General features: G+C 35.0%; 3 protein-coding genes across 8 annotated transcripts; 1 reads left to right on the plus strand and 2 right to left on the minus strand.

Moving 5' to 3' along the window:
- The first annotated feature begins 1,342 nt into the window (after positions 1-1,342).
- LOC108218706 (uncharacterized) lies at positions 1,343-12,388 on the plus strand. Of its 2 annotated transcripts, none has more exons than XM_017391781.2 (19): positions 1,343-1,637; positions 2,586-2,689; positions 2,798-2,884; positions 3,009-3,084; positions 3,186-3,260; positions 3,379-3,432; positions 4,335-4,394; positions 4,497-4,613; positions 5,265-5,359; positions 5,456-5,658; positions 5,791-5,888; positions 6,744-6,847; positions 6,984-7,149; positions 7,397-7,519; positions 9,422-9,504; positions 10,579-10,720; positions 10,839-10,868; positions 11,061-11,131; positions 11,269-12,388. In XM_017391781.2, exons 1-19 carry the CDS (start codon positions 1,599-1,601, stop codon positions 12,026-12,028), a joined length of 2,487 nt encoding a protein of 828 aa, XP_017247270.1. In that variant the 5' UTR covers positions 1,343-1,598; the 3' UTR covers positions 12,029-12,388. The 2 variants fall into 2 exon arrangements, with proteins under 2 accessions (XP_017247270.1, XP_017247269.1); XM_017391780.2 differs by having other exon boundaries at positions 1,378-1,637; positions 11,266-12,261.
- A 5,566-nt stretch (positions 12,389-17,954) lies between these two features.
- On the minus strand, positions 17,955-22,234 carry LOC108218748 (cysteine-rich receptor-like protein kinase 10). Of its 4 annotated transcripts, XM_017391837.2 has the most exons (9): positions 22,103-22,234; positions 21,773-22,007; positions 20,239-21,113; positions 19,990-20,124; positions 19,719-19,840; positions 19,351-19,561; positions 18,774-19,011; positions 18,492-18,645; positions 17,956-18,404 (listed from the first exon to the last, which is right to left on the minus strand). In XM_017391837.2, exons 3-9 carry the CDS (start codon positions 20,705-20,707, stop codon positions 18,075-18,077), a joined length of 1,659 nt encoding a protein of 552 aa, XP_017247326.1. In that variant the 5' UTR covers positions 20,708-21,113; positions 21,773-22,007; positions 22,103-22,234; the 3' UTR covers positions 17,956-18,074. The 4 variants fall into 4 exon arrangements, with proteins under 4 accessions (XP_063947535.1, XP_017247326.1, XP_063947534.1 ...); XM_064091464.1 differs by lacking the exon at positions 22,103-22,234 and having other exon boundaries at positions 20,239-20,962; positions 21,773-21,956; XM_064091465.1 differs by lacking the exons at positions 21,773-22,007; positions 22,103-22,234 and having other exon boundaries at positions 17,955-18,404; positions 20,239-20,862.
- LOC108218750 (GATA transcription factor 8) lies at positions 22,092-25,607 on the minus strand. Of its 2 annotated transcripts, none has more exons than XM_017391840.2 (3): positions 25,398-25,607; positions 24,372-24,594; positions 22,092-23,499 (listed from the first exon to the last, which is right to left on the minus strand). In XM_017391840.2, the coding sequence occupies exons 1-3, from the start codon at positions 25,421-25,423 to the stop codon at positions 22,330-22,332; spliced, it is 1,419 nt and encodes a 472-aa protein (XP_017247329.1). In that variant the 5' UTR covers positions 25,424-25,607; the 3' UTR covers positions 22,092-22,329. The 2 variants fall into 2 exon arrangements, with proteins under 2 accessions (XP_017247329.1, XP_017247328.1); XM_017391839.2 differs by having other exon boundaries at positions 24,366-24,594; positions 25,398-25,605.
- Positions 25,608-25,917: the final 310 nt, after the last annotated feature.

Below are 25,917 nucleotides of genomic sequence, written 5' to 3' on the forward strand. Positions count from 1 at the left end.
ACCAATTTTCGATGTCTTTTTGACAACAATAACATCACTATTGACCTCACATAATTAGATCTAAATGTAGTCCAATATTTATTTTTTAGTCAGAGCTAGGTACACATACCCCTGGAAAAAGAGAGTTCTTGCGATTTCAACCGTTGTTTTTCATTCCACGCCATTTTACTGCGAGCCTTCCAGATTTCTCAATATATCACGTTAATCATTCTCCAAAAATTCACACAAAACAACTCAAAACAAAATGATTTTTCACAAGAGGATACATTAGACAACCCACAAAATTGGATAGAATAAACACACCCTATTTAAGGATGAATTTTATTGAATAGAAAAATATCAAAATAAGAAAGAGGGCCTCCGGCATGTGGGAATGAAGCGGACTAACTAATAAGAGATGAGAGAATTAAGGCTTTTTTAGATGCTATAAATTATTTGTGTTTTGAAGGATGTCAAAGACATGTTTGTTATAGAGATGCACAAAAGATCTGTTCGGGCCAGATCCAGATCGGGCAAAAAAATCCGGATTTTTTTAAAACCAGATCGGGCCGGGTTTTTTTAAAAATCGGGCCGGGCCGGGCCGATTTTTTCCAAAAATACTAGGCCTGGTTTAGTATAAAAAGCCCGGATTTTTGGAAAATACTAGGCCTGTTTTAGGCCCTCGGACCAGACCGGGCCAGGCCGTGCCAGACCGGGTTTTTTTCGGATCGGGTTTTTCAGTTTTTTTTCCAGATCGGATCAGATCGGATTTCAGATTTCAGATTTTTTGAACATCTCTAGTTTGTTATAATTTGACATTTAGAGCATCTCCAATAGTCTCTTTACAGTGGCTCTTAAATAGTTTTAGTCGGTTAGTTTATATATACGAAGTCTATTTAATTTTAGAACACGTTTTAATGAATATTTTTATTATGATTAAAATATATTTAAATATTCTCATTAAAATATATCTTTTTGACCCAATTTTTAATTAATTTTTCAATGTGTTCAACTATAAGAACTTGTTACATGTAAATAAAAAACTTCTCTAACACAACTAATAAAATATATTAACTAAAACACATTTTTTAATCATTAAAAATCTATTTAACTAAAATATATATTCTAAAATAATTTGATCATCACAACAAAATTAGTTATATAATTGTAGAGATTGTTGGAAAAAAAATTATAATTAGAAGTTTGATCTCACAAGTCACAACATACATTTCTTGAAGACCATTTATACCCAATTTATCTGTGTTAGTCTAATTGAGGGGTCCGAACCCGGAATTTATTTATAAATAATTTATTTATAAATAAAATTTGCTTATAAATTTTATTTAGAAAAATTAAAACATTTGTTATGTAAAAGTCCGGACCACATTTGGTAGTCCTATGAACATTGTCCCCTCTCTTCGATGTTCCCCAAAAATCAAATTACTATCCGATTAAACTAGGGTTTTCACTCCATTTTTCATTTCAATTTCATCCCCAATTCACATCAATTTCTCCACCTTTTATCACCTTTCTTCTCAATTAGTCCCCCTTAGATCCAACCTAGCTCATAAACACACACACAGAGTTGTTTACATTCACATACATATAGAAAATTCACCATGTTTTGGAAACTCACTTCTCTATCTGCTTCATCACCTGTAAGCTTCTAATTCCTGTTTCCTTCAATTTGATTTTATTAATTGCCTATAATTTTATGTTTTTGCTTTGATTTTAGCTTTTGTTTGTTGTTGATGTGTGTGATTGTTGTTAGTTTGTTTGTTGCTGGAATAAGTTTAGCTCAATTCTCCGTAAATATATCGTAAAAGATGTTTGATTTGTGTTCTGTTTGCTTGGTTTATGTTGAAATGTTGTTTGCACTTGTTTTCAAGTTTAGATTTTGATGTGATACTGATTTGATTATGATGAATCTAACTTTAATTTTCAATTTTGAGGAATTTCATTGAAGTTTTTTTTTTTTTTTTTTGAGTGTCTAGTTGTTTAACTTGTTTTAGTTGTCCCTGCCAAGAGAGGAAATTGTGTTTTATTGAAGTTTTAGTTTTTTTGCTGTACTGATGGTAGTTTACTAGTTGAAGAGCAAAGGTATGCTTTTGTTCTACTCTGGTTTAGTTTGAGTTTTTCTTGTTACATATTTTTTTCGCTGTGTAAAATTTGGTAGAATCATGCTGTTATTATAGGATCAGTCGGTTAAATTTGAATCTGGAATGTGTGTTATGTAACTTGTTTTGGTCATGTAAATACAAATAAAAGTGTGTGTTATTATTATTTATGGAAAATAAAAGTGTTTTATATTGAAGTTTGTAGTCTTCTGGATCAGATATGTGCTATTTATAAGCTGCACTTAGTTCTTTTTGTGTTAATTATATGTCATACGAGTTTGCACCACTTGAACTTGCTCTGTGAGTTTCAAAATAAAGATTTTGCCTTTGGTCGGTTTAGCTGGAATATTAATGCCACCTGTTCGTAAAGTTTCCACAAAATTCATTATCATCTAGTGGTTGTCTTTAGTTTGTACGTCTGGGGATGAAGATAAAATATTTTGCTTGATGTGGCAAGCTGACCATCTTCTTTGCTTGATTTTCTTGCAGTTGGAGTCATTGCTAGACAAGGAGAATTTTACTTTGGAAGAGCTTCTTGACGAGGATGATATTATTCAAGAATGCAAAGCTTTGAATAGCCGTCTTATAAATTTGTAATTAACTCTATTTAACTAATATTTTGCTAGGTTATATCACTCTGATGCTGGATTAATATAAATTTAGTTGTACTTTGACTGACTTGTGATATCCTTTTGTCTTAGTCTGCGAGATAGAGCTCAGGTGGAACAGCTATTGCATTATATTGTGGATGAGCCTCCAGAGGATGCTGAGAGCAGACGTAGTTTAAAGTATGTAATTGTGTTTGGATCTATATGTCAATTACTTTACTGTGTTCTGTGAGTTATATTATAATATATGATAATTGATTTAAAGTAATATGTTTTAGCATACTTATTTTTGTCTGATTTTTAGGTTTCCCTTTGTTGCCTGTGAGATAATTTCATGTGAGATCGATGTTATTCTTAAAACTTTGGTGGAAGAGGAAGGGGTATGTATCGGTTGTTCTTATTACTGCTCTTCATCAATGTCTACAAGTTGTTATCTCTAAACATGCATGCTTAGTCTTAAATTCTCTTGTTTATGTTGCAGTTAATGGATTTACTTTTCTCCTTCCTGGAACCGATGCATCCTCATAGCACCGTTCTCGCAGGATATTTCAGCAAGGTTAGCGAATCTTGCTGTTATCACAATATTTGTGAGAGATACTGTTTTGTTTATGATGGATGCAATATGCATGTTGACCCAATAGTTATTTGCCTGATAAATTCTTGCTTGGCTGCAGGTTGTGGTTTGTCTCATGTCGCGGAAGACGGTCCAGCTTATGACTTATGTTCAAGTAAATAAATCTTTAGATATATTATCACTTTATAAGAAGTTAGAGTAATATTTATTTCTTTCTCTCTAGATCTGGTTGGAATCATATACCTCATTTTGGAAGATTGTCTTGTCTGCTGAATTGTGATATACTTGCTCTAAGAGAGAAGATTATATGTTATATCTATTATGCATAATGTAGTAGGTGATTAAACTGATCAGTGCGTATATATTGATGCAGTCTAGCTTGTGGTATATATTAAAAAAGTATATATCTAATTATGCTTATTTGTATTCTTATTTGTGATGTGGACTATATATTGTTATTCAAATTGTCAGGACGTCAATATATAAAATCACATTCTTCAGGCCAAGAGTGGACCTCAGCTTGTTGTCCTATAATATTAAGTAGACATGCTGAATAGTCTATTTATCATACCAAGTTACCAACATTTAAGTTCAGATTTTAGAGGAAAAACTGTGAAAAGTTAAACTTCAGTAGGTGATTACTACAGGATTAACAGGGGCAATCAAGATCTATTAAAGTAGCTAATTCTTCTCTGGAAGATATCGATCTGCTAGGATATCTTGAGCTAATACTTTTAATTTAAGTTCAATACTCGCGTATATTTATTGCTGTACACTTCATAATATGTGTTTTGAGGTTGCAGCTGCCCTTTATTAGGTATAATAAATACCTTGATGAAATCACTTTGTGAATAAATTTAATTTGCACTACCTCTAATATATTATGTATTTTTCATTTATTCCAAGTCTTTTGCTGAGAGGATGAGCTTAATGGTTATAAATGTTTTGTCTGCTTTATGGTTGTAGTTTAAGGCTTTTGATGCTGTATTAAGTAGTTACTAATTTTTTATATATGCTAAGATCACCTTGTTTAAATTTTACTTTGCTCTTTGGCAGTCCCACCAGAAGGTCTTTGGCCAGCTAGTTGATTTAATAGGTATCAAATCCATTATGGAGGTTAGTGTCTAATTTTTTATGTAAGTGTTAGGACTTGGCTATTGCTGTTCTGATATAATTTACTCTGGCTTATTTTCTTTTCCTCCTGTACTCTTCACACAGGTGATGGTGCGTCTTGTAGGTGTTGATGATCACATGTATCCCAATTCTTTGGATGTGATGCAGTGGCTTGCGAGTAGCGATTTGCTAGAGATGATTGTTAATAAACTGAGTCCATCAGTACGTACAAATTTCACTTTAATTTATTAATCTGGTTATAGAAACTCGATTTATCTCTGTTCTTTGTGATAATTGCATTTAGTGTTCCTCATGAAGGCAGACCTAAGTACAATTTAGCAAACGGTGAAGTTTAACTACTATGATATTCTGTATCATCTAGTTTTAGCAATGGAAATCCATTAGGAAACACCCTTGCGGCTTCAATAGTTTTCGAGTTTTATTGGATGTTAATTTTACCGGAAATAGTAATTCAATATTTACCCGTCAATTTTTATATCTTGAGCTGTTCACTTATTTAGCTTGAGGTTGAGGTTGGATTGGAAGTTGTAGCTGGCTCCCATACAAGAAAATAATATCTTTATTAAGAGATTTCAGTACTTGCACAAAACCAAGCATTTTATGTTACTAGGATTCACTAGTATCTATCAGGTTGTCTCTTTGCAGACTTCAAAGTAGTTTGAGTATTTGACAGTAGTAGTTTCTCTAAAATGCACATCACTGTAGGTTCTAAAACTGATATTTTGCTCTAACCATAATATATTTTATAGTTAAGAATTAAAATAGATGGTTGTCTGTTTGGCTTACGATATTAGGGTCCACAATGTTCAAAAAGATGCAGCTAACTGAGCTAACTGATACTTATTTATGCAGAGTCCTCCTGAAGTACATGCTAATGCAGCTGAAACTTTATGTGCTGTTACTCGGAATGCAACATCACCTTTGGCTATTAAACTGTCTAGTGTAAGGTTTGATTTATGTTATTTATTATATGAAGAATATTTGCTGTTGTTTCTAATTGCAACTCCTATTAGAGACGCTTGAAAGTTTTCCGTCCCTTGCAGTTTTGTTTCTAGAATATTTGATCATGCACTGGAGGAGTCTCATTCAAAATCAAGCCTTGTCCATTCATTGTCTATCTGTATCTCCTTATTGGATCCCCAAAGATCAACACCTCCCATGAATTATTCCTTCCAGAGTCAACCTATGCAAGAGTCAAATGTACATGTCAGTTCTGAAACTGTTGACGCAATGCTGCCAAAACTCGGTAATTAATGAATGTCTCTTAGTTTTATTGGAGGCAATTCAATCCTCGTAATTTTTTTGTTTTGCATTGACTAGTCTCTGGGTTGGGTCTTGTAATATGAATACTATAATATTAATTTGGTTGTTGGTGCAGGTGACTTGCTGAAGCTACTGAATGTGTCATATGATGAAAAGGTTTTGCCTACAACCTATGGTGAGCTGAAACCTCCGCTCGGCAAGTACCGCTTAAAGGTCAGAAATCGTTCGTTACTTAGATGATTGAGAAGTAACATTGGTTTTAGTGTCATTTATAAGGTGCTGTTGCTTGGTGTAGATAATTAATAGCTTAACCTATATGTCACAAAATTGGTTAGTGCTGGGTTTCAGCTGCTTATGTGTGACTTTATATAAAAAACTGTTATTGTTCTTTTGTAAGATAAACGTCATATACTTGAGCAGTAAAATTTGAAGTAATCATAATTTTAAAAATTAAAATTTTAGCTTGGAGAGGCTTCCATTCCAATTTCAAAAGCAATTCTAACATATATTATATGCAAAATGGAGATTTTGTAGTCTATAAATAGCCTTTTATTTTGGACTGTTGTGCTATTTGTTGTTTAAGTAATCACAAATCTGTGGTGGAAACCCTGACAGCTTATGTTGGTGGTAAGAGGAGTCTGGGAAAAATAATGAAGGTTGTATATTGAATTTGGTTGATTGTATAGAATGAATGGAACTAAGAATATTTTGGCTGAACGGTCATGTTCTGAGTTTGTACACTAATTTTTACTTTTTGCAGTCCATTTGATATTCTTTAAGAAATTCTTTGTAGGGACGCGTACTGTTTTTTGTGTGTGTATTACCCTTTGGCACTGGGTTTTGAAGTATTGTTTTGTAGCCTCTTTAGACTCTATTCTCTACAACATGTGTATATGCATTTAGGGAACTCTTTTGAAGGGTATGGTGTGTATGTTATTTCGTTATATGAGGTTTGTGCTGAAATTTGTAGTTTTTTTCTTAAATTGTTGGCGTTATTGCTATTCTGCAATTTGATATTGTTATTGTTATTACAATCATATCTTATCTTGTTGTGCTACCTGTTTGTAGATTGTGGAGTTTATTGCTCTGCTGCTGAAAACTGGAAATGAAATTGCAGAGAAGGAATTAGTTAGATCAGGAACAATTAAAAGAGTCATCGATCTCTTTTTCGAGTAAGATGTTACTTCACATTTTAAGTAATCTATGAATAAGAATGTGTCAGGCCTTCGATGGAAGACAGGAGAAGACTGTAGCTACAGTATATACACATTGCATGGACGGTTTCTGATATATGCTCAACTTATGCAGGTACCCTTTTAACAATGCTTTGCATCATCAGGTAGAAAGCATCATATGTTCATGCTTAGAAAGCACAAGCACAACTATTCTCAATAATCTTCTACAAGAGTGTGGTTTGGTTTCTAAAATCCTGGAAGCAGCTAAAAGTTCTACCATTTTAAGTGATCCGAGCAAGGTACATTCTCTATAATGGTCCATCTCATTCCATCCTTGAACAGCCATGCATCTCTATTGCACATTTGCATGGCATTAGCCTGCTTTAATGGAGCTTTACTTTTTGTTGTTGTAACTATTGAGTTCTATTTAAGTCTGCATTTTCTCATTTCTTAAGCATCTGCCAGTATGTAGTTGGTAGAGTAATTGTTGTTTCTTACTTAAGAAGGTGAATGAATAAGTTACCATACATCATTTTAAATTTTCAGCCGACGTTACCTGCTCCTGGAAAACGTGCACCTCGAATGGGAAACCTGGGGCACATCACGCGTATTTCCAATAAGCTTGTGCAATTGGGAAACACAGATAGCCGCATTAAGGTGCATCTTGAGGTATATGTTATGCTTAACACATTTATTGTAATATTGCCAGACTTAATCCAGTATAATTTGGTACTTGTTATATCATGTCTGGTTAGAATTAGTTACTACACAAAATTAATCTATACTATACTATAATAAGCCAACATGGGTATAATCACAAGTCTCCAACATGTAGAGTTCTCTTACTCTTACATCATTAAACAATTTTATAAAGTTTAAATTACAAACACATGTGATGTAATACAAGATAAAAACTCCACCATTATTCTTTATAAAAAAAGGTAAACCTACTATCAGTAACATATATTAATATTACAAAATAATTATAAATACAATTATAATTTATAAATACAATTAGTCTAATGTCCTCTTAACTCTAATGTCTTCTACTTCAAAATAATTTTTTCTTACAAATGAAAATATATGAAATATGCAAAGTATGATTTAATATTTATCAAAAAACATATTATCAAATATTAATATTAGAAAAATATCCACATATGGATAATGAAAAAATTTATTGTTTATACTAATAATTTAAAATAGAAAAAAATATTGTTAAAGCTAAATTTATAAGAGTGAATATAATTTAATAAAAGTTCAATTCATTAATTCTAAAACACTAATAAAATGATGTTGAAATTTAAATTATATATAATAAATTTAAAATTATATAGTCGCCCGTGCTTTGCACGGGTTTAAGGCTAGTAAATTGGAATTCCCCTAGAACTAGAAGTTGTGTGTTAGGTGGTCTTATTTCCCATATAGCATTTACTTACCAAAAAATTGTTTGACCTAGCTCGCTATTTGGTTGCATTACCAGTTGTCCTTCGATCACTCCAAAATTAGAACTAGTGGCAGGAAAATGCAAAACAAAAATGAGAATCTGCGTGCCTGATGATTTAACTTGGATTCAGCTTTTGTTAAACATATCAGTCTTGTGCATGCATTGATTGGGAATTCCAAATTCTATAAAGCTAACCGGTACCTGAGAATGAATTAAAAAGGTGAAGTTCCATTTACCTTTTCTAAAGGAGATAAAAACATAAATTAAGAAGAGAAAGTTAAGGGTTCTTACAATTTCTACTTATAAAAAGATTAGAAGGCAAAATCTTATAAAAGAACAATTTAGTCCTAACATAATAAATCATAATGATCTGGAATGTTAAAATGTCACAATTATATTTTATTATTTGTAGTTGTCCTATGCTAGTTCCACTTAAACTAAAGCTCTTATGTGTTCCCTACTTGTAAAATATAACTCCCAATTGTATATAATGCTGATTGTACTGGAATGCTCCTAATCAATAATTAGTATTTATTACTTTAAATTCTTTTAACGTCTTTTTCGTTCAACACTTCAACCCCTCCTTCAAACATAACTCGACCTTGAGTGTTGGGAGAATTTACAAACCTTGAACAAGGTTTCCAGTTTCCTATTTAAGAGTATGCCTCAACCCGCGGCCGCGAAATAAAATTGTGGCTTACAAAGAATTTGAGACGAGGAAATTATGTGATTCGTCTCAAGAGATGCTATGATTCATTCAAGGAAAGGTTTGTAATCAATGTCTCTGTACTATATTACTAAAACTTGGGTACGGAATTTTTGCATAATGCATTTCCGAGTCTCCGTTTCGGAATATTTAAATATTAGGTACATGTGGACTCTGTCATATTGTTGGGAACGAGTCTCTGATACTGGATAAAAGTTTGATAGAGGAAAAAAACAACAGTAAAAATTAGTTGAACACGATTTTGTGGCTGTACAAGCTTTGGCAATGTCTTCTCATCTTACTTATCTCACTTGTCTTGGTCAGAGTATTCAGATTCCAGTTAAAAGATCTGACACTTAATAATTTAGGTTTTTCTTTCAGCATTTACTCTTCTCATGTATATTTGACAATTATTTAGGGAAACAGCGAATGGAGTGATTGGCAGTCTACAGCTTTGCAGGAGCGTAATGTGGTCGAGAATGTTTACCGTTGGGCTTGTGGGTATGCTTCTTTTGACCATCCATATGGCTATAATTATTGTTGTTCCATACTTCCGCTTTTACATAGGCTCTTTACTTTGGTTTGATTTGTGTACTTTGTTCCTCAGACAGCATTATGGGTTTTAGGGTGTCTCTGTCTCTATTGTGTACTTCCTGGATGATAGTTTTGATTTGATTCAATGCAGTTTGCCTAGATTGTTGTTAGATATATTGCATGTACTCTTTACTTTGTTTTATTGGATGAACATCTGTTTACTTGAATTGCATCGTGTTACTTGCAGAAGGATACTATTTTGGGCCTTCAATTTTTTTAACGTAAATTTCGAGAAGTTTAAGTTTAGGAGTTATTACGTGGAACATTTTCAGGTTCACATGTCCATTTAAATTCTTCATCCAAGCTCCTATAACTTGTATTGCTAGACCTTTCTTGTTGATTTAAGTGGTCGGCCGACTCCCTGGATCCATTCAAAAGGAAAGGTGTTCTTACTATTAAATACTACCTGGGTAGTATAGAGCCAATATACGGAATATTTAGCGGTTGTAGTTTTTAATTGTTTGTGCATCAGTCATATTAAAGACGTATTTTTATGGTAAAACATGAGTAATGACTAATGAGTATGCTTTCTATTTTACATTTTCCTTGTTTTCTGGTACCTTGAGACTATCTTTATCAAAATTACAAGTTTTTTGATATGCCAAGTATGTTTGAGTTTGAAAAATAGATTACACCTTTTAAGTTAAATAATCATCGGAAGGACTTGTAGTTCATGATTCGTATTTTTTCCGTTGCTCTCACTGTCATCTGAAAAATTCAAATTATTTGGTTCTGTTATGTCCCACTGTCCACTATTAGCAATATGCCATCACTATGGAAGTAATTTAAATATTGGCATCCTTAGTTAAGTTGTACTCGATGTACAAAAGCTATATTGCATCAATATACGGAAACTTGATTGGATACATTTTCGACGTGCATACTGTTCTTTTTCACCCGAGGATATATGAGTATGCAGGTAGGTAGGCCCCTAGATTGCCTATTAATACTAATATTTGTTTTTCTGTAAATTCTTTGCAGACGGCCTACTGCTCTGCATGATAGGATAAGGGATAGTGATGATGAAGATGTTCATGACAGGGATTATGATGTAGCAGCTCTAGCAAATAACTTCAATGCAGCATTTAGATACGGAAATTTCGATAATGATGATGCTGAGGATGTATGTATAATTGAACTCTTTTTCTTATATAAATGTTTGCCTGGATGGGTGTTAAATTTATATTTCTTTGCCTGTATATCATAATTATTTTATGTGTGCTTGCCATTCTGATATGCAGGGCCATGGAACTCTTGATCACGATGATGAGGTAAGATTATATTCTAAGAATTCCTTTTGTGCTCATTTGCATCGATAGTTCATAGATGGGGAAAGCATTCACTTACAGCTGTGAGGTTATGACGAGGAAAGCATTCATTTACAGCTGTGAGGTTCTGTGACCCCTACACATAATGAAAGTTTGTTAATTATTCTAAATTCTTGTTAATGTCTTATTACGCAGGAGACTTACTTTGATGATGATTCTGGTGAGGTGGTGATATCATCCTTAAGACAGGGTGATGATCAAGGAAGGTAGTCATGTGTTTTGTTTATTAGGTTATAAAAGAGTTACAGTGTAGACACGACAAACTTTAAACTGTATACTGTATATTGTGTGTTAGTAGGTATTTGATTTTGTATCTTAACCGTTTTCCCTCATGCTGTAGCAGTTTGTTTACAAACTCCAACTGGTTTGCTTTCCAAGATGATAGAGTAGGTGATGCAGCTTTGAGCACCTCGCCAAATGAGATTATGGATGAAATCAACTTGAATGCATATAGTGGTGGTAGCAGCAGCGATGATGAGGTGGTGGTTGGAGAGGATGATGAGTTGGCTGAAGGCATCCGCCCTGCTTTTATTAAATCTGATTTCAGTGACATAAACAATAATGTCAATAAAAATGCTTCAAAGAATGCTGCTGACGTGCATTTTCAGGAGGAGAAGCCTAGTTCCTCTGCTGATACAAGCATTTTCAGCTTAGAGACAACAGACAATGATAATACATTTGGAAATAAGCCGGTCAGTGGATCAAGTATAAACCCTTTTGAAGACTATACCAAATCAAGTGTTGATACTGCCAGTCCAGCTGATGTCGTTTTGGCACCTGTTAGTCACAGAGCGAGCGGAGGATCTCTTCCAAACAGCAGCTCAATTCCCACAGTTTCTAGTGAAGGATCTGATTCGAGCCAAAGGGCTCGTCCTCTGTTCAATGATGATGTTGAAACTGTTGGGGTTGAGTTAGAGGGCACAAAGAAGGCAATGGATCAGGCTCTTAAGGATGGAATTGTTGATGAAGCAGGGCCATTGAAGAGGAACACTAGCTCAAAACAGCCGGAGAAGGAAAGTGCAGATGAAAAAGGTGCTGGACCGGATGAGTTCAATGACACAAACTACTGGAGAGTTGAGCAGGGGGTTGCAGTATCAGATTGAGATGGCTAGTTGTGTCGAGTAAATTCACTCCACATACAAGGGAGGGACACCTACATCCCTATTGCCTTTCTCAGTTAAAACTTTACCTAACTTTTTCCCAACCCAGATGATAAAAATTTGATAATGGTAATAGGAGTTGATATGTTAGAATTTATATGCAATAGTTTGCACAAAGTATAGATTTTTTCAGTACTAGGTTAACTAGTCCTAGAAAGTAATGTGTTTAATTGTGATTTTTTGTTGTGCTACTTGCTACAGGGGTTTATGTATTCAGTTTGAGACTGATCTTTAGGTGTTTTCATTTTGGCTTTTTCCTGTTTTAGACTAGTTTATTTTTGTTAAATATGTGAATTATCTCGAGCTGAGCCTGTTGTGAAACTTCTGTTTCTTTTTGCTGGTTCTTATTCTGGTTCTTGATTTATATTCTTTGTGCAGAAACTTGTCACATTTTTCATATATAGTTGAATTGAATATGCAAGATTTGATTATTATGTTTGATTGTGTTTCTTTACTGTGCTGCCTACTTGAGTACTTGGACAGGGGTTTAAGTATTTAGTCTGATACTGTTCTACAAGTTCTTTTGCTATTTGCCTGTTCTAGTCTAGTTATACGGTAAATATGTGATCTATCTGGAGGGGAGCCTATATTGTTGTGAGCCTGCTGTTCAACGTTGCTCTTTTTCATTCTTGCTGCTGTTTTATATGCTCTGTGCAGAAACTAGGCTGAATCTATAAATTTTAGTTAATGTGATTTGAAATATATTTTAAGTAAATGTATACAATTTTTAAGACCAAACTCCATTCCATTTCTGATCAACCAGTATTCTCCCAAACTAGGGCTCAAACCTCTTTTAAGATACTACCTCTGACATCCATTGTTCCTTTTAGTTTCATTACATCCCACCAAAAACTACATATAGGTACAAAATAAGTTGGAATTGCAGAAAGATGTCTTAAAAACCAACCGTGTGAGTGTTGCTCGATCAATCGGATTGGAGTCTCCTCTTGGGTTTTTAAAAGTAAAAATTGCAACTGCGGTCGAATCAACAGTTCGGTTTAAGTTTTACAGTACCCTGTACAATTGCAGTTTGTAAAATTGCCTACGAGTGAATGCCCCAAAAAAAATATATGAAAGAATACTATTTGAGTTAATTATCGAAATAACAGCTCTCAATATCAGCTGTGTTGCACTTTAAAAGGGCATTCGTCAAAGACTCGGAGCATCAGACTTGAGCAATATGATGACAAGCAAAAACCACTCTGTAAATGATCCGGATAAACTCTGTTAAGTATCAGATTATATTATTTTGGTGTTGTCCAAATTTGATTCGGGGTCATTTTATTCAGATATAAACTGATTTCGGATATTTGTGGTCCGGATCTAAACTGATTATGAGATAGTATTGTATTTTCAAATTGGAACGAAGTAAAATACATCTTATTCCAAATAGAAAATTTTAATATTCTTACCTAAAATTCGAATACATTTCTGAAATATTTCTTTAATTTGAACAGGGGTCTTTGATTATTCTCAGCTGGTGCTGGTGCTGCTGCTGAGCTTTGTCCTTGGATCTCAGTTGGAGATGTTAACGAGAGAAGTAGCTCCTCTCCCAAACGTTGCATGTCTTCTTCCCTTTGCGGTTGGATCTCACTTGATGACTTTGGAGAACTTTGCATATCTTCTGCATCATTATCTTCTGCATCATGTGTCTCCACAAGCAGAGGACCTTGTATCCCGTGATACGCGAAATCATGAGGAGATGGTTGAGTCGTTTGCATGGGTGGAGATGCGCCTAATGAAGATTGTGAATCCAGAGATGCCCAAAGTGATTCCTCACTGTGTTCCAGTGGAGATTGCATTCGGAACGGCCCCATAGCTCCATGGGGGGATAAATTAGTGAATGTCTGATCATAATTGTTAGCATGCACAGATGTTACCGCTGACTGAATCAGAGACATTAAGTCAAAATTAACAGGTGGTAAAAAATAATTTGTATTTGTAGGTATCCCATGATATGCGAAATCAGGAGGAGATGGTTGAGTCGTTTGCACGGGGAGAGGGGCGCCTAATGAAGATTGTGAATCCAGAGATGCCCAAAGTGATTCCACACTCTGTGCCGGTGGAGATTGCATATGGAACGGCGCCATAGCTCCATAGTGGGATAAATTAGTGATTGTCTGATTGTATGCATGTTCAGATCTTACCGGTGGCCGAATCTGAGACATTAAGCCAAAATTGTCGGTTGGTAAAAAATGATTTGTATTTGGAGGTGTGATGGACCTTTCTGGTGGGCGAATGTCGGAAATGGATGCAAGAAGATTTGTTGTGAACCGATAAGTTGTAGGGGTTTCGGACTTAACAGGGGGACGCACTTGAGATCTAGATTGATGATGATTTGTATACTAATAAGTCGTAGGGGTTTCAGACTCAACAAGGGGACGCACTTGAGATCTAGATTGATAAAGATTTGTATGCTGATAAGTCGTAGGGGTTTCAGACTTAACAGGGGGACGCACTTGAGATATGGATTGATGATGACTTGCTGGGGGGAACGAAATTGAGTGCGTTTTAGAGTGTCGCGGTCTATCAGTCATCGCGGACAATTTTCTGGCAGTTGCATAGCTATCATTGCTCAGCAAAGAGGCGCTCAAAGTCTTAGAGGAAGAGTTATCTGAAAATGATCGACCGTGAGATGCCCTCGACGAGGCTGCCCAAGACAATCTATTCGAAAGTGATAGGCTTGCTGAGGTACACGACGTCCCTGCTGAAGGTAAAGATGACGAGCTACCCAGAGATGATCGGTCGTGTGACAAATTACTCATGTATGATCGGCTTTCTGATGTAGTTGTGGTTGAGGAGGCTACTGATTTCGGCATACTTGTAGCCTGTTGGCTGAGAGAGAGTTTACTTGGACGTGAACAATGCAAACAAACATGAACTCAAAATAATTTGGTTTTATTACTCCGTCCGTCCCTTGATACTCTTAATGTTTGCCATTATCACATTTCTCAAACACATATTCTTTATTGTTAATATTTTTAATTTCGTATTAGTATTAAATATAAAAATTTCGTCGTATTAAAATATCGTTGAATATGAATCCAACAACATCACTTATGACATAAATTAGGAATTTCTCTAATGTTATGAACAGTCCCGACATATCAAACGAGAAAAAAAAACGGAGGGAGTAGTAAATTAATACCGTAGATCTTTAATTAAATATTTCCTTTACCTATATAGTACTATGACTTTTTCAAAAAATTGATAAAAATTGGTCTTCGTAGTTTTCTCTTTGATGGTTTTATAATATTAACGCGGTAGCTTTTTAATTATTTGGATTTTCGACTTGGAAGTCGTCGTACGAGTGGCTAGTGGTTCTTAAATTATGATGGTTTTGATTGCATTTAAAAAACTATATCGTCAGGGAGTGGCAATCAAATTTCTTACATACTAGAGTCTGACTGCCAGCTTATAATCCAAGCAATCAAGAATGCCAAGCCTGTGTTATCACCTGTTATTCTGTTGCAGGTAGGGGTGATCAAAAAACCGCCCAACCCGCATAAACCGCCCGCACCGCACCAAACCGCACCACAAAACGCGGTTTTTAATTTTCGTGGTGCGGTTGCGGTTTGATTTTTTCACAAACCGCGCGGTGTGGTGCGGGTTGCGGTTTGGCATATTGCTAGTGCGGTTTAAACCGCACCGCACCATGGTATTATAATATATATATTAATATATTGGTGATTGTCAAATAAAATAAAATTATATATATATATATATTTTTTATAATTATGTCAAATAAAATTATATTATGTTAAATTATATTATATATTTTATATCTTGTTAAACAATAGCTAATTATTATTTTATCAATCTCGCATTACCATTATATTACCATTATACCAAATTTGTATGATATGATTATATTATAATAATATGTTTCTTAGTACTCATATTTATTATTATATTTACACTTTTATGTGCATTATTTTTGTAGTTGTAGTTCTGAAATGATAAATATCATATAAATTCATTACAAGAAAAAAATTTAGTTATTTTATATTTAAATTTTATTACTAACTTCAACTAAAAATATTTATTCTTAAACATACACAAACCGCACAAACCGCACCGCACCACACCGCATTTTTGTGGTGCGGTTTACGTGGTTTTTATCCTAGCGCGGTGCGGTTGCGGTTTGAGTTTTCAAGCAAACCGCATACGCGGTTTGGTTTGCGGTTTTGATGAAAAACCGCACCGCCCGCACCGCGATCACCCCTAGTTACAGGTGATAACCCTGCTGGGGTGATAACTGGTGATTGTTTAGACTTGGCTAAATCCGAAAGTTCAAGAGTATTTTTATTCCGTTTGTTAAACGATCCGGAAACCAAGCTGCTGATTACTTGGCTAAATCTTCTTGTTTTTAATCCACCTTAGCTTCAAGTCATTTTATTAGCTGATTTGAGTTGATGAATGATTTCCTTTGTTTAAAAAGAAGAAGCTGTATCATGATGAAAAGGGTATGATTTAACCATCTGAAATCTGATTGGGTTCCCATTCCATAGCACCAAATAACTAATTCAAACACTTGTCAGGATGAAGGTTCCGATTCCCAAAGTATACGGGATAGTTTCGTTCATTAATATCCAGAATCAGGTATATGATTTGTACATTCCAAACATGAGATATGCATTATAATTTACATTTTCTATAATAAAATATTAATGTTGAATACAAAATTAAATGAATGATGCATAAATATATAACAATAATAATTTTATTAATATTTTTAATTAATATAAATTGATAACTAATTTTTACAAGAATTATACATATTGATTTCAGCAGTCAACCAGACACATGATATCAGATATAATAACTCAAACCCATAAAGACTTAACCCGATTCTTGATTCTAACCTCATACCACTCCTCGAAGTCTCAAACCAAGGGACCCCATATGTTAGGAACATGTGATGCTTGATGATATAAAATCAATTACAGCCCTCTGATTACAGTGAATATTACTTAAATTTTTTGTGTTTAAAAATAAATTTATCACAATGATAAATAGGAAAGCTTTACCCCATAATTAAAATCACACAATATTTTGTTGATAAATAGCTTGTAAGTACATAATTATGTTGACAATTCAACTTTGTGACGGACTTGCCAACTTACTAAAATGATTAATAATAGATTTATTTGCATTTTGTATTTTTTGTCTGGGCTAAGTGTAAAATGGACGACGCAGAATTCAGTTTGCATTCTCAGATTGCACCCTTTTGATCTTTACTTTTAGTCAAATAAGGATAAATCAGTAATTTTCATTTGCATTTTTAAATTGTTCTTGAGGATCGAATCTAATTTTAATATGTTATTGACATCCAATTTTCAAGTATGACTATGAGTAATCAAATTGAATCTCAACTCCTATACTATCAATATCCATCATCAAAATAAATTGTTGGACAATGTGTATTAATTCTCGACAATGCTTGAATAAATTGTTGGAGTTTTATGTTCGGTGAATGCAGAACCTAATTTCGACTTTTTTCATAGTGTGTCATTTCTAAAATATTCCCAAGCCCGGAAATTGTGTAGTTACATAAAATCTCTTGAACCTTACACTTATTTAGGTTCGAGTAAATGATACCGTAAGTACATTAGATTTATGAAACTACTTATGAATTTCTAAATTTTCCTCGATGCTAGATGGTATAAACAACGAGTCTGAGGAAGGGGGTTGATAATCAAGGAAGAAGAAGAGGGTCTGGAATGAGGTGACTAGCATTTTAAAATGGAAGTTTCTTGTTAACGTGTTCAGATTTTTAAAAAAGGGTGCTGGTCCCTAACAGTCGACTGCCAGGTCCGGTTTAGATGGCATATGGTTTGTGAGCCGGTAGATGAATATCCAGCGGTCATGATTATAACAAAAGTTTAATACATCTTATTGTAACAATATAATTTCAAGTGGTAATAACAAAGTTGTATTCAGTGTACACATAGTTCAGTATAATTATTACCATTGTATTTTCATACTTTTATCTTGCATAAATCCCAGTAATTGATGAATCATCAACAGATAAGGTCGCTGAATTGCTTGCGGGGTGATCAGATATCAGCTCGCCTAAGGCTTGTGTTTCCGATCTACTATAACAAAAGAATGGAGGTCGTTTAGGTAAGGCAATGCTAACAGAGTGACTGGTCAGCATTGTCAGCACCCAAGCTACTGAGGACCTGGCACTCATATCTTCTTGAACACATAATAACCCAATTTGGATACACCTTAGTACTTCAGCTCTCGAATAAGATTCCATTAAACTAGGATCCATTACCTCCAATGGTGTGCCGTTCTTCCACTGTTTCCAGGGCTGGAAATTGTATTGTTTTAATATAAGAAAATTTGATTTGCTACACGAAGAATGCAGAAAAAAAGAAGATGTTCTTAGTCTACTTACATAGCTAAGGAGGTCCTCAGCTCCCTGGTCCGATTGATAAAAACTGCTGTTTCTTTTCCCGCTAATGATTTCAAGAACCAAGACTCCAAAGCTGAAGACATCTGATTTTGAGGAGAATTGTCCATGCATTGCATACTCCGGAGACATGTAACCACTAAAACGAAGCCATCAAGTTGGTGTAGAAATTTCTAACAATATTATATGAACCTCCAATGTCAATATCTATAGATTACAATATTACATTGTAATTAAGGACGATAGATTATTAAATAGAAGACTTACAATGTTCCAACAATTCTACTTGTATTTCCCTGAGTTTGCTCCCCACCAAGTATTCTAGCCATGCCAAAGTCAGATACTTTTGCATTCAAATTTTCATCTAACAGAATGTTACTCGCTTTAAGATCCCGATGGATAATTCTCAGTCTGGAATCTACATGAAGATAAACCAACCCTCTAGCAATCCCCACAATAATTTTGTAACGTGTTGCCCAATCCAGTTGCCTTTGCCTCTCAGGATCTGCCATCACCCCAAATTGTATACTTCAATCATGAAGAATTTTCACTTTATAACATAATTCATCTGTAAGATCTCTAAAATTATTAGATATATGAAACTAGTTCTGCTTCCTATATCTCCTCACATAACTTGACCTTGTACTCTTACATACCAACAATACATCATAATGTAGCCTTGTACATATTATCTCGAATGACAAACGACAAGTGACAAATACCTTCGATACAGAACTCTAAAGATAAGTGAAAGAAGTAGAATATATGCAACTAAATAATATATAGCCTTGTACAATAATGTGTTTTTAATAAGTAATCTCATTTTCAAAAATAGCATAATTACCAAATAGGATGTTGTCGAGGCTTTTGTCAGGAATGTATTCATAGACAAGTATCTTTTCATCTTCCTGGAGACAAAAACCCAAAACTCTCACAAGATTTTTATGTTGAAGCTTCGCCACTAAAACAACCTCATTTTGAAATTCTCTGGAACCTTGACAAGAGCTTTTGGAGAGCCTCTTCACCGCTATTTCTTTCCCATCAGCGAGAACACCCTGGGAATTTGTAGAGCCAGATGTTAACTTAAATTTCTTGTAATGTGTCATGAGTCCTTGACTCGTTTTGTAGCTTTGGTATTTTCATAACATATGTTGTCTGAACAAAATTTAATCTATTCAAAAGAATTTGTAATCTACTTCTTTCAGATTGTACCTTAAAGACATCACCAAATCCTCCCACACCTATCTTATTATCAGGAGAGAAATTATTGGTGGCCGCTTTAATATTGTCTAACTCGAACCGCAAGCTTTCTATAGTCGAAATTTCATCATCGCCTAGCAGAAAGACAATGAAAATACATAGTAAAAGAGGACTGTAAAAGCGGAAAATCCTCACATTAATTATATTTGACAGATAAGAGTGAACATTATAACCAACTTAAATAGATCAACAACTTTAATGAATTAAATTAGTTTCTCATTACCGAACTCTTGTTGTGGTGTGGCACCCCTTGTCTTGGCCTTCCGAAAAACAATACAGTACACCAAGCAACTAAGCAGGGAAACAGAAACGGGAGCCACAATAGCGACAATCACTTTCAACCTGATTCCTCCATTCCCTGCACAAATAACAAGCATCTAGTTTTATTATGACACAAATTTGTAAGGCTGCCTGCTATGCTCGTATATTTGAATCGAAGCAACTTTGGCTAGTCAAATAAAAAGTAGATTACCAGTAGCCCTACGTATGGAGGTTGGAGCCGTCTTTGGAGGAGGAGGAAGATCATATGGGGAAGGTTCAACGGCTATGTTTCTGTAGAATGGGTACAACTCATAACGAACAGTACAACTTGAAACAAAACTCCCACCCTCTGAATTATTATGATCCTGCAGAAGATTAGTTGCCACGTTAAGGCAGCGATTACAATCAACCTCAGTTAAGTCAGGTACACACTGAGCTGATGCATACAGAGTTTCTAGAGAACTTAAGTTTGTAGATCCTAATGCAAAACTCTTGATAGTCCGACTATTTAAGGGTATCCCTTTTGAAACCCTGGCTTTAAGCTTATTCATAGTAGACTGTAGCACTCTCTGAAACTGACCCTCGTCTGTGACATTTCTTGTATTGTACATAAGAACTGCTAGCCCTTCCTCTTCTTGATCAAAAGAAGAGAAAAGAAACTTGGTGTCATAGCGTGCCATGCATTCACCATACCAAATGATTCCAAGATCTTCATTTGGGCACCTAGTTCTAATATCTTTTGTAGCTGCAGTCACACATTCTTCACACTCACTTGTGGAAAGATCTCCTCGACACAGAGAAAAGCCATATAATGTTGAGGGTTGGTAAGTTGTAACTTAGATCCGCTACTTGGAGAATTCTGATCACTGGCGGTGTAGTTATAGTACCCTTGATTTTCTGCTGCATTCGATGCCAATTTAGATAGGAGGACTTCTCTGTTGACTTGAAACAAACTATTGAAACTGTCAGTTGTGCGGTTGCGACAAATATGATAGATGTAATCAGGTTGTGCACCAGAGCAGGGAACGATTATGAGTAGACAGCAGCAGAGCATGAACTGAACAACCATATTGCAACTCCACATAACTACAAGTTTACAAATATGATTATATATATGGAAATAGAAACCTTTTTGCTAACTTCTAAGGCTTGTGCATAAAAGGGTTTGTTATATACAATACAGCAGCTATTGTAGAAAACAAGAAGCTTCCTAACTTCTGCTTTGTGGAAGTCAATGATGACATGGAAACTATTGACCCATGGACGTGAAAACGGGCTAAGGTGAGTATCGAGGGAAGTTCGTATTATTGAAATATAGACAACGAGGGTCATGTTGAAGAGAGAACCATTAGAGAGAGAACCATATAACCTTTACCTTATTTCTAGTATTAAGCAGAGTTTAAGCAGAGTTCTGCAACAGAATTTAAGTATTAGTTTGAATTCCGTAACAGAACTTCACATGCAAAAAAAATGTCAATATCTATGTATTATATTTTAAACTTATTTTTGAACATACACAACGATGAAAAAACATTCAAAAAACATGAATTTAGATTTAGATCCTAAAAATCTATTTAAAATTTAGGGTTCTGTAGCCAGACGTTAGTGGTTCTATGGTTTTATTTTAAGGACCGGTTTCCTCTTGAGCACGACCCTAGATAATGAAGTAGCTGGGATTGGAAAATGAATCAACTCAATTTTGTTAATAAGTACAAGTCCTGTTCCATATATGTTCGACATTCTACCTGTTATCTGCGGTGTACAGGAACAAATCATTGAATTTTGGTCCAGGGTGGAGATGATGCACATCCCTGGTCGGACAACGCCCTATGAGGTGACGCCGATTCGCCTTTGAGTGAACCAAAGGGAAGTTGGCTTAGCGGTAACAAGAGGGTGGTGCAAGTGTTGAAGCCTCTAAAACACCCTTGCACCCACCACCATCCTGCGTTAATCGTTGCCATTGTCAGCCGCCACATAACTCTGATTGCCAGACAATTCTCCAAATTATTCGTTGTTATCAAATACCTCCAACAACAAACTATGACACCTAAGACTTCATCAAAGGAAAAAAGAACCTGAATAAGCACTTCCAGTATTGAATGATCCACAGATCATGACTTGAAAGATCTCTTTAGCATTTATGTATTCCTGCAGCTAATGCTACACAATTAATCCCAAATTGCAACTCTCCGCAATGCACATTTGCATTTTAGAGACTTTGCACTATAAATCTAGCAAAATCAACATTCAGCAAAGAAAATAAGATTAACTCAAACCCATTAATTTACACGCAGTTTAATATTTAGCTGCTTGCCGGAACAGTTTCTGGTGGTGCAGTTATTGCAGGGTCATTCTCAGGCATGATGATTTTCGGTATAGGTTTCTCTCTCATCTTTATAACTGTCTTGTGAATGTTAGAGTGCAAAGATGGAACAAAAGTAGGACTGGCTGCTGGTCGATATTCAGGAAGGAGTCGGCCTGACCGGTATCGAACTCCGCATGCATTGCAAAGGCTTTTCGGGCCATTTGGTCCGTCCCTCCATTGAGGGGTTCTCATAACTTGGCAATGAGCACATCTTTTACCTGGCCCATTCTGATGACCTGCCACTCCCAGAGGCTGAGAGTCATTAGGAAGGCCTGGAAGTTCCTTTCTCTTCTTCTTTCTGTTTCTTGTGTTCATCTTTCCATTTTTTTCGGGGTCTTGACTGGCTATTGGATGAGTCTCCTGCAAGAGGTGTCCAGACCTATAACGATCTCCACATGCAATACAGAGTGAGCTTGGGCTCACTGGTCCGTCCTTCCATGGCAGGTTTCCCTTAACATTACACAGAGTACATATTTTGTATGAAAGAGGGTTAGTGAAGTCTTCTTGAAGCTGATTTGTTGAATCGTCCTTGATATCACCTGACAATTTTGTTTTCTTCTCTTTTCCTTGACTGCGTGAAAACTTTTTGGTCTTCGAGCGATGACTTGCTATCGGACGAGACCCTCGAACGAGGCATCCACTCTTATAACTAACTCCACATGCATCGCAAAGAGTCTTGGGCCCCATAGGTCCATCTCTCCATTGTAGTGTTTTATCAGCTTGACAATGCGCACACCTTTTAGATGACATATGCTGATGAATACAGTTTTCAGAAAACTCGGATTCATTTGGAAGCTGGGATAGTTTCTTCATCTTCTTTTTTCCTTTTGACTTTGATATTTTTTTAGGAGATTTTGAAAGAGAGAGCAAATGCCATCTGCTGAAGGTTGAGCTCCGCAGAATCTTTGTTCGAGGTTTGACTGGGACAAGGAGTTCAGGGTAAGGCAGAAAGTTTTTTTCCGCTGAGCAGGAGCTGCTGCTTTCAACCACATAATACGAGCTTTGTGTTTGGAATGAGGTTGGATTTGTCAAATGAGAAGAATCAAGGGGAAGATGTGTGTTGGATATATCAGTAGCAACTGGCAGTTGTTTGGTATCAGAATTATCCTGAAAGATAATATCACCAACAAATCAGATGCAGTCTTGCAGAAAATCAGAAAATTGTTTAATTTACTATCAGCAGGCCATCAGTTATGCAATCAACATACAAATAAATTAAAATAATGACTACCAATTACTACATGTAGGATGTGGCGATTATAATACATGTTACATTTTTGTGCTAATATTCAATAAATCAGTATCATTTGACTTCAGAATCCATAATAAGTTGTGAATCATGATTTTTCTATTCAATGCAGAATTTTAGGAAAGAAAACAATTAGTATATCGATCCTTGCACTTGCAGAACCTGTATCATCCATTCAAGCCAATATGATCCGACAGAGATGCAATAGTTTCCCTTCGATAGAACAAATTTGTAAACATCATTGATTTGTGTCTTTCAGAAGTAAGATTTCCTGGTAAGGTAAGCTGGTGACTATCTTTACAATTTCAAGGCTCTAGAATCTTTGTTATGATCAATTCAACTAGCTAGCGAGTTTTAAGAACCTCAATGTCAGATCTAAACACAACTAAATTGTCATCAGTAAGGAATTTAAAAAAATGCTGAATTGATATTGATCAGCAACAAAAGTAGCGAAAACTTTTGGGGCACTATTTTGCTTAAATTTTCCCCCTGTAATGCTTCTAACTTTACTAGCCACACTTAATCCTGTCGCTTGTGGTCACCAACCAAAACCACAGGCATTTGCATCAATTAATTAAAGCAGTTTTTCAAATAAAACTATCTTATATAGCAAGATAATACCATCTATTACTCTAACTTGATACATAAATGATAGAGTAGGACCAAATATATTAATTGCAAATGTTTTCTAAAATAACAAAAAGATCAAAAAAAAAAAAGTAACCTGTACATAGTTATCATGCTCTGCAATGTCAGAATTAAAAAGAGGAGGAAGTCCCTGCGAAACATCCGAATTAAACAGTCCAGGGCGTTGAAACTGAGGATCCGAATTGTCAGTGATGCCCTTATCCTCTTCAACACTCTCCAAAGGGAAATCCAATACATTAATGAGATTATGAAACGAATCATCACCATTAACGAACCTGTCCCAATATCCACCTGCCCTGCTCATACTGAAATAAGACCAGTATATTAAACAAATAGTTCGAAAGCAATCAAGAAATGATTATTGTTGTCTACCAATCAACACCTTATACACTATAAGAAGCTATGTTAGTCGGACTCTTCAGTTTGCCTTAAGTACCCGTCAGGTTTATTCTTATATATATAACATAAGAATCCACCATATCAAGTATGCATTCACTCAAAGGTGGATCAAATGAACAAACTATCTATGCACAAGAAAAATCTGAGTTTCAAACACAAAATATAGGTTTACTGTTTTATATACGTAATTTAAAGAAGAAGAAAATTATGTATAAGTAATCTCTTAATCTAACTTCAATTAAAGTATTATTCTGCACTTAATTCTTTTAGTTAAGGTGATAGCAATATCAAAACTTTATCTTTTAGAGGAGTGCAAGAATTCTTAGCCTAGCCACTAAGCTATCCAGAATTTCCCAATTACTTGAAAGTAAAAATTTATTAAAACTGAGGCCTATTTGATATTGTAAAGTTCAATTCATTTCATGTATCAGAATTGTTTCAAAGTAAGAAATTAGCAAGGCTTGGTTCATCAGCTATTCTGCCAACACTGACATACATTTGTAATCTCTCTCTCTCCCTCTATCCCTCTCTCTCTCTCTCCCTCTCCCCCTCTCCCTATCCCTCTCTCTCGTCTCTCTCTCTCTCTCTCTCTCTCTCTCTCTCTCTCCCCCTCTCCCTCTCTCCCTCTCCCTCTCTCTCCCCTAAAGAATCATATACAACAGTTTGACATATCAATTACATAAAAATCAGGAAAAGTGGAAGAACAAACCTTGGGAATCCTTGTGGAAATTTCATCTTGAATGAAGAAACAATATGGAAGCCATTGATTTGCAGAGAAAAGAGGGGTAGGAAGAGGAAGGCAAAAACGAGGATGTTGGGCTGTTGATCAAAGAGGAATCTGTGTCTGTCTATTAACTCAACTAACAGAATACATGTACTCTTGCCTACTTTTTATGTTCTTATTTTTACACACACTCAACTGAATTTATAATTTCAGTAATTTAAAATTCTTATTTTTTTTATTTATTTATAAATTCTTCACGATGCAGAATTATCAAAATATTAACTTAATATTAATATCAATGTTACGTTCTTTGCTTTTCAAAAAGGAAAAACTTAATTTTTATATTCATCGAGTCATCGCTTTCAAAATTTTAAATAATTAATAGAATTCTTTAAAAATTTATTAGAATTTGGAACGGATTCCTATCTTAAATATAACTATTAGCTCCAATTTAATTGAACTCAACTAGTTATATATTAATTTTAAATTAAATTTTATTGAAGTT

Source organism: Daucus carota, chromosome 4 (genome assembly GCF_001625215.2).
Source record: "Daucus carota subsp. sativus chromosome 4, DH1 v3.0, whole genome shotgun sequence".
In the NCBI taxonomy this organism is placed as follows: domain Eukaryota; kingdom Viridiplantae; phylum Streptophyta; class Magnoliopsida; order Apiales; family Apiaceae; genus Daucus; species Daucus carota.

Excerpts from the sequence above, each read along its gene's own strand:
- LOC108218706 (XM_017391780.2), top strand. The coding sequence starts at position 1,599 with ATGTTTTGGAAACTCACTTCTCTATCTGCTTCATCACCT. Across the intron at positions 1,638-2,585 it reads CTCTATCTGCTTCATCACCT|TTGGAGTCATTGCTAGACAA; the intron begins GTAAGCTTCTAA and ends ATTTTCTTGCAG. Across the intron at positions 6,848-6,983 it reads GTCATCGATCTCTTTTTCGA|GTACCCTTTTAACAATGCTT; the intron begins GTAAGATGTTAC and ends CAACTTATGCAG.
- LOC108218748 (XM_064091465.1), bottom strand. The coding sequence starts at position 20,707 with ATGGCACGCTATGACACCAAGTTTCTTTTCTCTTCTTTTGATCAAGAA. Across the intron at positions 19,012-19,350 it reads CCTCGACAACATCCTATTTG|ATCCTGAGAGGCAAAGGCAA; the intron begins GTAATTATGCTA and ends GGGTGATGGCAG. Across the intron at positions 18,405-18,491 it reads CTGAGGACCTCCTTAGCTAT|CCCTGGAAACAGTGGAAGAA; the intron begins GTAAGTAGACTA and ends TACAATTTCCAG.
- LOC108218750 (XM_017391839.2), bottom strand. The coding sequence starts at position 25,423 with ATGAAATTTCCACAAGGATTCCCAAG. Across the intron at positions 24,595-25,397 it reads TTTCCACAAGGATTCCCAAG|TATGAGCAGGGCAGGTGGAT; the intron begins GTTTGTTCTTCC and ends GTCTTATTTCAG. Across the intron at positions 23,500-24,365 it reads AGCATGATAACTATGTACAG|GATAATTCTGATACCAAACA; the intron begins GTTACTTTTTTT and ends ATTATCTTTCAG.